Here is a 14,793-nt window from a genome sequence, read left to right on the forward strand (position 1 = left end):
AATGACTTTAATCTGACCTAAGAAGGAGAGGAGTTGGGGTCCATTGGAGGGTCTGAGTTTTATTGGAGAGTAGTGTGCCCCTGGGGCCAAGGATGATTATGGTCATTTTTGTGAGATCACTACAGTGAAAGCCAAAGGGAGAAGAGAGTGGTGAGGGCCACAGGTCAGACATCTACTGCCTGGAGACTTCCTTTACACTACCCAGATGTACCACTTTATTTTCAGAGAAGGGCTGCTTATTAAGCCCCCTACCAGTGTCCCCCAGACACCCGAGCTTGAAACCCAGGAGTCATCTACTCAAACTGTCACCCAAGATGTGATTACTTAAAATAAATGCTTAAAGTGCTGCTACTCTTAAGAACAATTCATTCCAAGAGAATTAATGTGATGATGGTAACCTTCCACGTCTGTGTTTTCGGATATGGTAGCCATGAGCCACAGGTGGCTGTTGAGCACTTGAAATGTAGCAAGTGTGACTGAGGAACTAAATTTTTATTTTAGCTTTTTTTTGTTTTGTTTTGCTTTTTTCTTTTTAGGGCTGTACCAGCATATGGAGGTTCCCAGACCAGGGGTTGAATCGGAGCCGTAGCCTCTGGCCTACACCATACCCACAGCTGTGCCAGATCCAAGCCACATCCACTACCTATGCCACAGTTCTTGGCAATGCCAGATTCTTAACTCACTGAGCAAGACCAGGGATCAAACCCTCATCCTCATGGATACTAGTAGGGTTTTTAACCCGCTAAGCCACAATGGGAACTCCTATTTTATTTTATTTTATTTTAGGGCCACAACTGTGGCATATGGAGTTTCCCAGGCTAGGGGTCCAGTCGGAGCTACAGTTGCTGGCCTATGCCACAGCCACAGCAGCGTGGAATCTGAGCAGCGTTTGTAACCTACACCACAGCTCAGGGAAGCACAGGATCCTTAACACAGTGAGCAAGGCCAGGGATTGAACCTGCATCCTCTTGGATGCTGGTCAGATTCATTTCTGCTGAGCCATGACAGAACTCCAGGAATTCCTATTTTAGTTAATAATAATTTAAATAACCACATATGGTTAATATCCACTATGTAGGACAGCTTTTCATCATTATAAGATTTGAGACATAAAAACCACAGAAACCCCTTTTAGGTTCATGAGACAAGAAGGTTTGAGATAATGTGTTTCAAGTTTAGGTGCCAATCACACTATCTAAGCTTTTTGCCCTAAGGTTTCCCCTTCTGCTGTTAAAGGGGCCATTGTCCGCAGATGACTGTCATATGCTTGTACCTGTACCTGCATTTCTTCCACCTTGACTGTTTTCTTGTTCTTCTGTCTATAGCCTGCCTGTCTCTCTAATTTGTTTTCCCTCCTCCCTCAGAGGAGGGAGGATTTCTATTTTATACAGAAGTGAGACAACTGGGCCTGGGGGATTGATGTCTAGGTTAGTTATTACATATATAAAATATTCTCTTAGCCTTGCCCTCATTTTTCAATAAATTATAAATCACTTGCAAATTCATCCTCTCAATCTCAAGCCAATTTATTGCAAATTACTTACTATAAAATAATATTTATTGTAGTTTCCGTTGATGCTCAGTGGTTAACGAATCCGACTAGGAACCATGAGGTTTCAGGTTCAATCTCTGGCCTCATTCGGTGGGTTAAAGATCCGGCATTGCCGTGAGCTGTGGTGTAGGTTGCAGACGTGGCTCAGATCCCGCCTTGCTGCGGCTGTGGTGTAGGCCGGCAGCTGTAGCTCTGATTAGACCCCTAGCCTGGGAACTTCCACGTGCTGCAGTTGCGACCCTAAAAAGAAAAAAAAAAAAAAAAAAAAAAAAAACTATTGAAAAGATGCTGACACGATAATACTATCAATGAATTCATTCTCATGATCTCAAATACCAAACCCTACAGCTTGGGCCCATTCCGCTGAAGCCAATGATAAGACTCCCACCCAGAAAAGGAACAGCAGAAGAAACCTGACCTTTCACATTCACTCCACTTGAAAACCCTGGAGTGTCAGGGTCTTTAACAAGCTTCTTAGAAGCAGGGTGGTACAATTAAGTACTCAAGTTGTCAAGAGCCTTCCTCCTTTCAGAGGTCAGCTGGTCTGTGTCTTTTTGTTGCTGTTTGTTTTTCAAGATTCATCAATGTTATAGTTGTACCAGAACTTTATTCATTTTGTGGCCAAATAATATCAGGAGATGAATTGCATGGATATTTCAGTTTGCTCATCCATTTTTCAGTTGGTAGATGGAGAGCTGATTTTTTTTTTTTTTTTCTCCTTTTTTGGCTTCCCACAGCATCTGGAGTTCCTGGGCCAAGGATCAAGCTGCAGTTATGGCCTTTGCTGCTGCTGTGACAATGCCAGATCCTTTACCCCACTTTGAGGGCCAGGGATGGAACCTGCCTCCTGGTGCTGCAGAGAGGCACAGATTCCCTTGTGCCACAGTGGGAACTCCCTGCCTGGGTCTTGTATGGGTGCCCAGCTTACTTGATCCTGGGTTTGAGCCACACTTCCAGGTCTGCGACAGGATTCACCTGCGGAAACTGTTCTGGGCCACTGATCACCTTGGTCCCGCATCTGACTCCAGCTCACCTGTGAGCCTGTGGGGTTCCATCCTGCCCCTGTCTCCTGGGACGGATGGTAGGGGCGCCCTGATTCTTGAATGGCCGGGTGGCTGGGTTGGTCCTGAAGAGGAAAAGCTGGGCTCCTGACTGCGCAGCAGGTGCTGCCCCTTGGCGCCGGCGAGGGAGGGAGTGAAAAGCGCAGGCGCTTCCGGGAGCGAGCGGGAGCTCTGAGGCCGGAGACCCTCTTCTCTTCGGGTTTGCACCGCCTGCGTCTGAGGAGGATAGACGAGTCCCCGCGGGCCCGCACCATGTGGACGCGGCCCGGGGCTGGTTCTCTGCTGACGCTGATGTTGGTACTGCTCATCGGTCTCCCGCCGAGCCCAGGTGAGCCCGGCCCTGGGTCCCCACGCTTCGGGCCGCTGAGCGCCGGCGAGAGGACTTCCTTCCTTCTTCCAGGAAGGAGAATGACCAGGTGGGCCCATGAGGAGCCCAGGCCTGATTTTCTTTCTGAAGTCTTTTGGATTATGGAGTTCAAGTTTTTAGACACATCTGCTAACCATGCGTGGGTTATCCTCCTCCAAGGAAAAATAACCAAGTAGAAGTAACTTAAAGCCTAATAGCTTTTCCGGAGCAGCATGGGTTTTCTAGGATCTTTCATTCTCCCTTGGCTATGTGATGATCACCCTCCCAGAAAAGCCCCAAATCTAACAATAGAGGGAGAAAGGCCTCATTCTATGGCACCCAGGTCTTTTTAATTAAGGCAGCCGAAGCTGTAAAGGGCGGCGAGGTGGGGGGTGGGTCTCGAAGCATGTTCTAGTCCACAAGGGGTTATCCTGAAAAAAGAAAAGCTGTAGATATCCTACAGCTCAGTGACTTAGAACATTTACACCAGGCCAGGAAAATCTGCATGTGGAATCTTGATAAAGTGAACCCTTACATAAGATGCTGGGGGGGGGGCAGATTGTGGGGAGAGGGAGAGAGAGAGAGGTCACTCATATGCTGTCCCACACAGGACTGAGGTGCCGAGTTCATGCAGTTGATTTGAAAAGTAAGGAAACTGCTTTGGAAACTGGGTTCTTCTCTGGAATTGGTAGTTGGAGAAACTCAACAGTGGGTGAACATCCATGGCAGGTGGGTATAACAAAGACACTGATTTCTTAATGAGAAAAGTGAAGCATTTCCTTTGTTTCAACGATCACAACTCCAGTTAACATGTAATTTTTCTCTGGGCTCCATTTGATCTCCCTGTCAAAAAGCTTACTTCATAGGAAATCTCTTACTGATCAATTTATATCAGTGTCTTAATATGACATTGTATCAGAAGAGTTGATTTCAAATGTTTCTGAAGGAGAGGACATCTGTGGGGAGATGTATACTAGCTGTGTTTGTAATTTTCTTCTTGGGCAGGTCTCCCTAAAATTGAGGGAGCACCTCTTCTGTGGAGGAAGCTTGATTCAAGGTGATCTGGTTGTTACAGCAGCACACTGCCTGGCTGGCCTCGAGTGAGTTGTGGATTTCCATTGCTTGATCCATGGCAACAGGACTGGGAGATGTAATGCTCTAAATATGATGCAAGGTTCACTCTGTCTTGATTTTTCCACCTGATCCCCCACCCACAGACCTCCCTGATCTCCCAAAATTTTGTGTGTATCCCCCGATTTCCCATGCTTCCTACTCTACTAATCACAGAGACTCCAAAAACTGCAGATATCGTCTATGATTTGTGGAGGTAGTGGTGGGGTAGGGGTGGGGTTACCTATCCTAATTATGTATTAATAGCAAATGTTAAATGGATGCAGCAATGTTTTAATAATTTGAGTTTCAGTAATTAGGAGGGAAGAATATTGTGGAAATGACAGATATTGAATTAGTACCCTAGATTAAATGAGGGTACTAATAAGGGGGAAAGAAGGATAGTTCTAGGAACAGCTTTTATATTTTATATTTTGTTAAAAATGGTACCACATATATAAAGTGGTTTATGTACAAAAGAAGAGACAATTGATGGTATGGGAAAGGGTTCACAGAATGCAAACACTCTGATTGAAAAACCATGACTTTTTATAGATATCTATGATTTATAGGGAATTATGATAATTGATAGTAGTCATTAATAAAGATACATCTTCTTATAAGACTTAGAAATGCTCAAGGTACATTAATCACTTTCATTTAATTACATGAAACTAAGTCTTTCCAGGGGGAAACAACTCTACTTATTGAAACGTTTGTATTTGGTTTTAGGAAGCAAATTAAGAGTCTGATGGTGACTGCTGGGGAGTACAGCCTCTTTCAGAAGGATAAGGAAGAACAGAATATTCCTGTCTCAGAAATTATTATTCATCCGGAATACAACAGATTTGGATACAGGAGTTTTGATATTGCATTGTTGTACCTAAAACACAAAGCCAAGTTTGGTAAGTAGGGAAAGTTAGAATACAAAAAAAAAAAAAAAAAAAAAGTAATGTACAAAACTGTGTTTATTAATTTTATACCAGTTAATTTATGTGTATATATCTAGTAATATTAGAATAGCTAAATATCGTTCCTTTAAAAATAACTTTGTTTAATCTATAGCATATAAAAAGCACTGTACACACTATAAGTCCCAGCGAGAAATTATTTATATTTAGTCAGCATTTTAAGCACTCCAGGGTCTTGCCTGGGCCATCTACGTATACTCAGCTCTAGTCAAGGAGTGTGGGACATTTAAAAATGTCCTCCGAGACTTCATCCTATCATTATTATGGACTAGACATCTGACAGCACAAATAAACATTCTGAACATAATATTTTAAAAAACCTATTTTAAAAAAATATAAGAAAGAGAAGGGTTCAATGGCCCAAAACAATGAAAGAAAACAAATCCAGAGGAGTTAGCCAGGCAATGAAGTGATTGCCCTTGATTTGAGAGCTTAGAGCCTTAAGTGGCCAGGCACAGAGCCTGTGTGGAAGCAGAATAGGGAATGGGAGGGTCTGATTGAAGCCTCCCATGTATGTAACCTGGGGCTTCTTAAAAGGCGATGCTTTGAAAGATAGGGGGGAGAAGGAAAATATGCCACATAAAGTGAGCAAATAAGGAAATTTACCTTTTGGGATATTGGCCCTCAGTGGAGGGCTCTCAGAAGAATTTATAATCCTGAGCATGGCTTCATTCAAGTCTAATGCTGGCATTCACATTACCTGTCAACCAAAACTTCAAGTCAAGTCTTGTTTAAAGTTGTTTTAGATGAGTAATTGGGTTTTTGGCAGAAGCAAATGTTGTAAATTCTCTTTGAAAAGATGAACCTTAAATCTCAGCTTGAATGTATTCCCATAAAATTTTAAGGAATGTAGGCACACAATTAGAAGCATGCAGAGAGGAGTTCCCATAATGAGGACTCAGGTTCAATCCTTGGCTTTGCTCAGTGGCTTAAGGATCCGGTGTTGCCCTGAGCTGTGGTGTAGGTCAAAGACGCTGCCTGGATCCGACGTTGCTGTGGCTGTGGTGCAGGCCGGCAGCTGTAGCTCCAATTCAACCCCTAGCCTGGGAATTTCCATATGCTGGGGGTGTGGCCATAAAAAGACAAAAATAAAATAAGATGGAGAAAAAAGAGAAAAATTTTTAAAAAAAGGCATGCAGAGACAGTTGCCACCAAAGAGAGTCTAAAAATCAGCAACAGAATCAGACCTTTTAGAATTACAGATGTTAAAATATGGCTCATAATATAAAGTATGTTTTACATAATTTTAAATAAGTTAAAGTCTATAAAAAATAATCAAAGAACAAGAAACGATTAGCTGAAGAGGAAGACTTGAAGAGTCAATAGAACCTAAGGACATGAAAATATAATTGGAATTAGTAATGTAATAGTTGAATTAGATATCAGATTAAGTCATATATAGACAACTAGAAGGTCTGAAATGGTTATCCAAAAGAGACAGAGAAAAGTAAGAGACAGAGAAGATAGACTGAAGGAGTATGGTAAATACCCAGTTTGAGCTTTGGAAGAAATAGCGCTTCTCTCTCCTATTACCTATAATTGAAGAAAAAGTGAGTGAGGATTAATAATCATAACTCATGAGACACAAATCTTTTGTTAAGAGTTGGAAAAGGACTTGGAACATTTATATAACAATAACATCTGCTATCACAACTAAAGTAAACTTTCCTGTATATTCCTTAGGATGTTACTTGGGTGTGTAAGAACTCTTTGACATGTGATACCAAAATTCATATTTTTCCATCCAAGTGAATACTCTGCTTCCTTTGAAAGATGTTATATTGTTCTTCCTAGATATTGATTCCTATTAAACTTATTTCTGCATGTAATGGCACAGCCTTATATCTTATTTTTTAATTGAAATATAGTTGATTTACAATGTTGTGTTAGTTTCAATTGTCCAGCATAATGTTTCAGCTTTTTTGCAGATCATATTTCATTATAGGTTATTACAAGGTAATAGATGTAATTCCCTTACTATACAGTATATCTTTGTTGCTTATCTATTTTATATATAGCAGTTTGTATCTTTTTAATTTTTTTTAATTTTTGAAAGTACAGTTGATTTACAACGTTGTGCCAATTTCTGCTGTACAGCAAAGTGATTCATATATATATATAATTCTTCTTTATATTCCCTTCCATCATAGTCTATCCCAGGAGATTGGATATATTTACCTGTACTATACACTAGGACCTCGTTGCTTATCCATTCTAAATGTAATAGTTTGCATCTACTAACCCTAAACTCCCTGTTCATCCCACTCCCTCCACCTCTTGGCAACCACAAGTCTATTTCTATGTCTGTGGCATGATACACAAATCTTTAGATTTAAGAAGCTCAGTAATTTCATACTATAATATTAAAAATAATTTTATGTCTAGATATATTCTGCTGAAAATTAAAGCATCCCCCAACCCCAGTGGATCTTGAAAAATCTAGAGAAAACTTTATTACCAAAAGAGCAGTGACAACTAGTTTACAGCCATTTTTTCAACAGCAGTAATGAAAATCAGAAGACAATAGAATAAGATCATCAAAATACTGAGAGGGAACAATTCCAATTAGATTTGGATCTTAAAATAAACTACTCATTTTCTTCTGCTCCCTTTATAAAAAAATTCTATGAAGAGCCATCTATATTAGATATGTTAATATTCTCTCCTCATCCTTAGCTCTCATAATTGTATGTATAAGGTTTGAGATGTCTATTAGACATGTAAGCCATTCAGACTTTCACCTCCACCACTCTACCAAATTTGACCATGTCCCAGTCACCAATGTCCATGTTGTTGCTAAATTCATAGGTAAATTCTCAATCCTCAGCTTACTTAATAGAAGTTTTTTTTTAATTTCATAATTCAAGGTTATTTCATTTTTAATTTAATTTTATTATTTCTATTAAAGTATAGATTTACAATATTGTGCCAGTTTCCACTGCACAGCAAAGTGACCCCTATATACATACATTCCCTGTCATATTATTTTCCATCATGTTCTATCCCAAGAGACTGGATATAGTTCCCTGTGCTGTATAGCAGGACCTCATTGCTTATCCATTCTAAATGTAGTAGTTTGCTTGATAGGAATTTTGACAAAGTTGCCAGATTCTCCTGGAAACATTTTCTTCACTTGGTTTCCAGGAGTCCCTTGGTTTTCCTCCTCCTTTTTACACCCACTTTTAGCTTTCTCTGATGACTTCTCGTATTTGTGACTTATTGTTGGAGTACCCCAGGGCTCAGTCCTTGGACCTTTTCTTTACCTGTGCTCATTCCATTAGCACTCTTATTCAGGATCAGAGCTTTAAACACCATCTTCTTGAAGATTACTCCAAATGTTATGTATCCAGCTCAGGTTTCTCTATATTATATAAGTTGCTGGGATTAAGAGAGCTTTTAGAGCCTAATGGTCACCTACCTGGATCACAAATAGACTTCTCAAATTTAATGTTTAAAACAAAATCCTGGAGTTCCCGTCATGGCGCAGTGGTTAACGAATCCGACTAGGAACCGTGAGGTTGCGGGTTCGATCCCTGCCCTTGCTCGGTGGGTTAAAACAATCCGGCGTTGCCGTGAGCTGTGGTGTAGGTTGCAGAGGCGGCTCGGATCCCGCGTTGCTGTGGCTCTGGCGTAGGCCGGTGGCTACAGCTCCGATTGGACTCTTAGCCTGGGAACCCCCATATGCCCCGGGAGTGGCCCAAAGAAATAGCAAAAAGACAAAAAAAAAAAAGACAAAAAAAAAAAGAAATCCATACTATTAATGATTAAAAACACATTAAAAAAAAAACAAAAAAACAAAAACAAAAAACAAAATCCTAATTATCTCCTACATCCTAAAGCTGCTCTGTCCGTAGCCTTCCATCTGGATTAAATGTGGCTTCCAAGGGGGAGGGGGAGGGAGTGGGGTGGATTGGGAGCTTGGAATCCTATTGCCTTTGGAATGGACTAGCAATGAGATCCTGCTGTGTAGCACTGGGAACTATATCTAGTCACTTATGATGGAGCATGATAATTGCAAAAGTAGAATGTGTACATGTATGTGTAACTGGGTCACCATGCTGTACAGTAGAAAAAAAATTGTATTGGGGAAATAACAATTAAAAATAAATAAATAAGAAAAAAATGACAGCTCTGTCCTTCCCGTTGTTTAAGCCAAAAACCTTGCACCCATTATTCATTCCTCTTTCTTTTACCCTGCTCTGATTTTTCCAGAGCACATATGACCTAACAACTAAATTATTAGATTTATTTTCCGTATCCCCCCAAAGACACACACACACACAGACTCACACGTTCATGTGCTTACACGCTCACACTCACATCTAAGTTTTTTGTTTTTTTCTGCTTACTCACTGAGGCTGAGAAGAGTGCTTGCCACATTGTAGTGCTTAATAACTCTTGAGTAAAAAACTATCCCTTAAGAACAAAGCCTCACTCTTAAATGTTGGTAGTTTGGGGAGATCATTGTGGTACATGGAACGATGAGTTATGCTTTTCCTTATTTTACTGGTATTTTGCTAAATTTCCATAAATGTGAAATAGTATTTTTTTGCGAGAGAGAAGAAACTTTTTTAAAGTATGTCATTACATTTTTAATTTTTTATTTTATATTGAAATATAGTTGATTTATAGTGTTGTGTTAGTTTCAGGTGTACAGTAAAGTGATTCATTTATACACATACATATATCCATTCTTTTTCAGATTCTTTCCCCATATAGGTTATTGCTGAATACTGAGTAGAGCTCTCTGTGCTATACAGTAGGTCCTTGTTGATTATCTACTTTATATATGGTAATATGTATATATAAAGTTCTAATTTATCACCCCCAACACCTTTACCCTTTAGTAACCATTAGTTTTGATTTGTAAGTCTGTGAGTCTAAATGTCCATCAACAGAAATTCCTGTCGTGGTGCAGTGGAGATGAATCTGACTAGGAACATGAGGTCGTGGGTTCGATTCCTGGCCTTGCTTAGTGGGTTAAGGATCTGGCGTTGCCATGAGCTGTGGTATAGGTCACAGATCTGGCTTGGATCTGGCGTTGTGACTGTAGTGTAGGCTAGCAGCTGTTGCTCTGATTGGATCCTTAGCCTGGGAACCTCCATATGCTGTGGGTGTGCCCCTAAAAAAAGCAAAAAAGCAAAAAAAAAAAAAAGTTCGTCAACAAAGGAATGGATAAAGAGGATGTGGTACATATATATAATGGAATATTACTCAACCATTAAAAGAATGGAATAATACCATTTACAGACACATGGACGGACTATTATTATACTAAATGAAGTTAGTGAAAGACAAATATATTATACTAAATGAAGATTATTATACTAAATGAAGATTATTATTATAATCTAAATGAAGATTATTATACTAAATGAAGTTAGTGAAAGACAAATATCCTATGATATTATCTATGTGCAACCTTAAACAAGGATACAAATATAATTATTACATTTAGGAAGAAGGTATAAAAGTCATGAAATTGACCAGATGTCACTCATTTATTTAGCATCTCTTGTCTGTGACTCATGATTTTGTTATTGTTGTTTTTTCAGGAACTACTGTTCAGCCAATATGTATTCCCCAGAGAGGTGATACATTTGAAGAAGGGATTCCTTGCAAAGCCAGTGGATGGGGAAAGATTTCAGAGAGTAAGGGGCATCAGAGAAATTTAGCATTTCTTCTAGGCCCTGTTGTATGCCCAGTGGAAGCAGGAATTTTGTTGGTCTTAAATAATACATTAATCCTGGGAGTTTTTTTCCCCTGAGATCTGACCCATTGAAGACTTCTGATTGTCTTCACCATAAAAAAGTCTATACTTAAGGCTCTACACAAAATTCTTCCTGCTACCATTTTGCTTATGTGTATCAGATAAAGAAACCAGAGGAAATTCTAATAGGTGAAAAAGAATACAGTAAAGTCACAATAGTTAAGCTTCCTTTAATTTAATACTGCGTTGTGTTTTTTTTTGTTTGTTTGTTTTTTTGTTTTGTTTTTTTCTAGGGCCACTCCTGCAGCATATGGAGGTTCCCAGGCTAGGGGTCCAATCGGGACTGTAGCCACCGGCCTACACCAGAGCCACAGCAATGTGCGATCCAAGCCACGTCTGCGACCTACACCACAGCTCATGGCAATGCCGGATCCTTAACCCACTAAGCAAGGGCAGGGATCGAACCTGCAACCTCATGGTTCCTAGTCGGATTCGTTAACCACTGCGCCACAAGGGGAACTCCCCTAATACTGTGATTTTTTAACTGAAGAATTTTACAAAATGTTGCTTTATTGATTAAAGTTTTCCCCTTGAGGAAACATTTAAGCATATATTCAGAGAAGCCACAATTGCCTAGGGTTACCTTAAAAACCTGAATTAAAAAAAAAATGTTCTTTGTCACATAGCATATGGTTTTAGGAAAAAGTACATCCACAGATTTAAAAAATAAGGTCTTCTACATTTTAATTAAACATCTCCAAGTCTTAAACTAGTAGGCTTCTATTGGTTTCTGTCAGTGAAGACAGTTGTTGACTTACTGGTCCCTTCTCCACAGCATCAGAATATCCAAATGTCCTACAAGAAGTGGAACTTCCCATAATGGATGACAGAACCTGTAATCCCATGCTCAAGAGTACGAACCTTGCTTCCCTGGGAAGGACCATGTTGTGTGCCGGTTTTCCTGATGGGGAACAGGATGCCTGCCAGGTAAAAAGCATAAACTAATACAGTTATTCACTGACTATCATATGGGAAACAATGGATTCTGTCTTTCCTCCTTAGCTGCTTTTGGGGGAGTTACTTCTTCAAAATTTCCTTTTCCCTCATCTTTCCATCTGGCTTGTACTGAAAAAAGTTTCGTTGACTCAGGCTGAGAGAATTCTTTCTCATCCCATGTCCATTCTTACCCCTTTTTGAGGGGGATAAAGAGAGGAGGTAGGGAAGGTGGCTTCAACGTTTCCAACCTAATGGAATCAAGCAAGATGACCACTTTGGCAAACCAATTAGGTCAGCTATGGATTATTTTTCATTCCATCTTTCACTTAACACTGATTTTTTTTTTCAAGCTTTAGTGCAGGATGCAAGGTTTACACAAAGTCTGACCAAAGAGAGAATAGCTGTAACTGTCAGGTAAATGATGCTGTGAATAGTAGTGACCCCCCAATGTAACAACTTCACAGAAAAGACCAATCCTAACAAGATAAGAAAGGAGAGGGAGATCAGTTTGTGAAAGATAGGAGTTTTTAGTTGTAGATGAAGGAGATAATTTGCTTGGAAAGCCATTTATTTATTATTCATTCCTTCACGTATTTTGTAAGGGCTGCACCTGTGGCATATGGGAGTTCCCAGGCTAGGGATCGAATCAGAGCTGCCGGCCTACACCACAGCCATAGCCACAGCAACACCAGATCCAAGCCTCATCTATGGCTTAAGCCGCAGCTCTTGGCAACCCTGGATTTTTTTTTTTTTTTTCCCCAAACCAGAGAGGAGCAGGAAGTCTTTATTCTTTGTCTGCAAGCAACTTAAAACATCCTTGGGAAGCTCCCTGAAATTATCTGTTGGAAAAAAATGTTTAGTTTTTCTTCTTGAGGGTGACAGAGTAAGGACCAGGAAGACTTTGGAGGAAGGCAATAGAAATTTATCATCATGTCACTCTCTAAATTGGAACATAGGTAGCAGTATGTTGCCTTGTCTCATCTTTTATAGGTGATCATTTTTTTTGGTAAAGCCCTCAAACAATTCTGTGTCTTATGAAAGAGTTTAATCTGACATAAGATTGACACATGCTCTCAAAGCAGCCTATTATTTTAAAGAATTATTAAAGAAAGCATCCTGAAATTGTGGGTCCTTTATCTTCTAGTCTGAGAGCCAATGGATCCTTTACTTATAGACCCAGGGACAAATTTAGGTTCCCCAGGAGTTCCCCTTGTGGCTCAGCAGTTAGCAAACCCGACTACTGTCCATGAGGACATGGGTTCAATCCCTGGCCTTGCTCAGTTGGTTAAGGATCTGGCATTGCCGTGAGCTGTGGTGTAGGTCACAGACACGGCTCAGATCCCATGTTGCTATGGCATAGGCTAGTGGCTACAGCTCTGATTGAATCCTAGCCTGGGAACCTCCATATACTGTTGGTACAGCCCTAAAAAGACCAAAAAATAAAAAATAAATTAGTTTCCCCAGGCATTCTGTTTTTAAAGCCTTGAGCTGCTGAGTGAACTTGGAGTTTCTATTCACAGGTACTATAGGTATAGGATGTGACCCAGTCTTTCCCAGTAATCCCAGATGAAAAGCTGGAGTGGAAGCATATATCTGTGCATTCCCCGCCTCCTCCTTCCATTGATTTTTGGACTCTATATGATTGTTCTTAAAGGAGTAGGAGGAAGAGAGAAATTGTTAGCTTGAAAAGATCATGTGAAGCAGGTGGAAGGAAATTACTGCTGGGTGAAAAGACAGGTACCTTGAAACCAATGATGAAGAAACAAAAAATGGGCCAAAAAATAGTGGTAGATAATGACCACTGGACTTATATGCCTCCACTTCTTCTCTCTGTGATATGAGGGCTGATATTTTTGGACCTGCTAAAGTGTTTTTATCTTGTGAATATGTTAAGATTTTGTCTTTCTCTATTATCAAAGGGAGATTCTGGAGGTCTGCTTGTTTGTAGAAGAGAGGATGGAGTCTGGGTTCTTGCTGGGATAACTTGCTGGGGAGTTAGTTGTGTTAGAGGTTGGAATCCTTTAAGGAACAAGCAGAGAAGGACATCACCTGGTATTTTCTCCAAAGTGTCTGCATTGATGGATTTTATCATTCAGATCATGGTCACAGGTGGGTGTAATTTCTATTAATTCTTCCTTCCCCATCTCATTGAAAGTCAAAAAAAAATGATCATAGACATTTTGAGGACAGTTACTCAGATATGTTGTAGATATGATCAGAACTAAACTTTAAAACAGCAAAAATATGGCTGGTTTTCAGTTCCTAAGCCAATGTAGACAAACTTCTAACTCTGAATTCATAGACACTGATACCTGTCTATTGAACATCATCTAGATCTTCAAGTTTGTGGTCATGTAGATTTTTCATGTAAATTTTCATGAGATAAGTTTTTTTTATATAAGTTTTTAAAAGAGTCTTTGAGAATACACTCATTAGAGGACTCTTTCTTCATTTATCCAGCTGACATACTTTTTCTAAACTACTTAAGAGCACTAAAAATAAACCACTCCTCTCCCAGTTCTGCATTCACTTGAGTTCATTTTACTTGGCAATAGTGGAAATGTAAGGGAGGCTTTGGGGAGTTATTTTTGTTACATGACACTGAAATATAGATTGGAAAAAAAAAATACAGATTTGGAGATTCCAAACCTGTCCTCAAGAAGCTTTTCGACTATTTGGAGAGACAAAGAAGTAAATGGACATTTGTGATAAAAGGTGAAGTTCACATAAGAACTGTAAGAACACTGAGGAGAGGTCTAAGAGGCTCGATTATAAGGAACCAGAAGGTTTGCCATGAAAAGGGGCAGCATCTGCTCAAGAAAATGGCACAAGGGGAAGCCTCTGCAGAATAAAGAGGCATAAGGAAACACATGAATCTGAACAAAACTGCAAAAAGATACACGCACCTTTATGTTCACAGCAGAACTATTCACAATAGCCAAAACATGGAAACAATCTAAATGTCCATCAACAGATGAATGGATTAAGAAAAGGCGGTACATATGTACAGTGGAATACTACTCAGCCATAGAAAGAACGAAATAATG

At 39.9% G+C, this 14,793-nt stretch overlaps 1 protein-coding gene across 2 annotated transcripts in view; it reads left to right on the plus strand.

The window, feature by feature from the left end:
- The first annotated feature begins 2,753 nt into the window (after nucleotides 1-2,753).
- Nucleotides 2,754-14,793, plus strand: part of OVCH1 (ovochymase 1) — an 89,676-nt gene continuing 77,636 nt past the window's right edge. For both annotated transcript variants that reach the window (XM_021092126.2, XM_084956441.1), the window contains exons 1-6: nucleotides 2,754-2,941; nucleotides 3,570-3,688; nucleotides 3,965-4,059; nucleotides 4,802-4,974; nucleotides 11,586-11,737; nucleotides 13,666-13,855. In XM_021092126.2, coding sequence (XP_020947785.2) covers nucleotides 2,866-2,941; nucleotides 3,570-3,688; nucleotides 3,965-4,059; nucleotides 4,802-4,974; nucleotides 11,586-11,737; nucleotides 13,666-13,855 — 805 coding nt within the window. In that variant the 5' untranslated portion in view covers nucleotides 2,754-2,865. The remainder of the gene's footprint in view (nucleotides 2,942-3,569; nucleotides 3,689-3,964; nucleotides 4,060-4,801; nucleotides 4,975-11,585; nucleotides 11,738-13,665; nucleotides 13,856-14,793) is intronic.

The sequence above is a fragment of the Sus scrofa genome, chromosome 5 (genome assembly GCF_054392235.1).
Source record: "Sus scrofa isolate SSC_HxYL_T2T_F1_AM1 chromosome 5, Sscrofa_HxYL_maternal_Yorkshire_Landrace_v2.0, whole genome shotgun sequence".
Lineage (NCBI taxonomy): Eukaryota > Metazoa > Chordata > Mammalia > Artiodactyla > Suidae > Sus > Sus scrofa.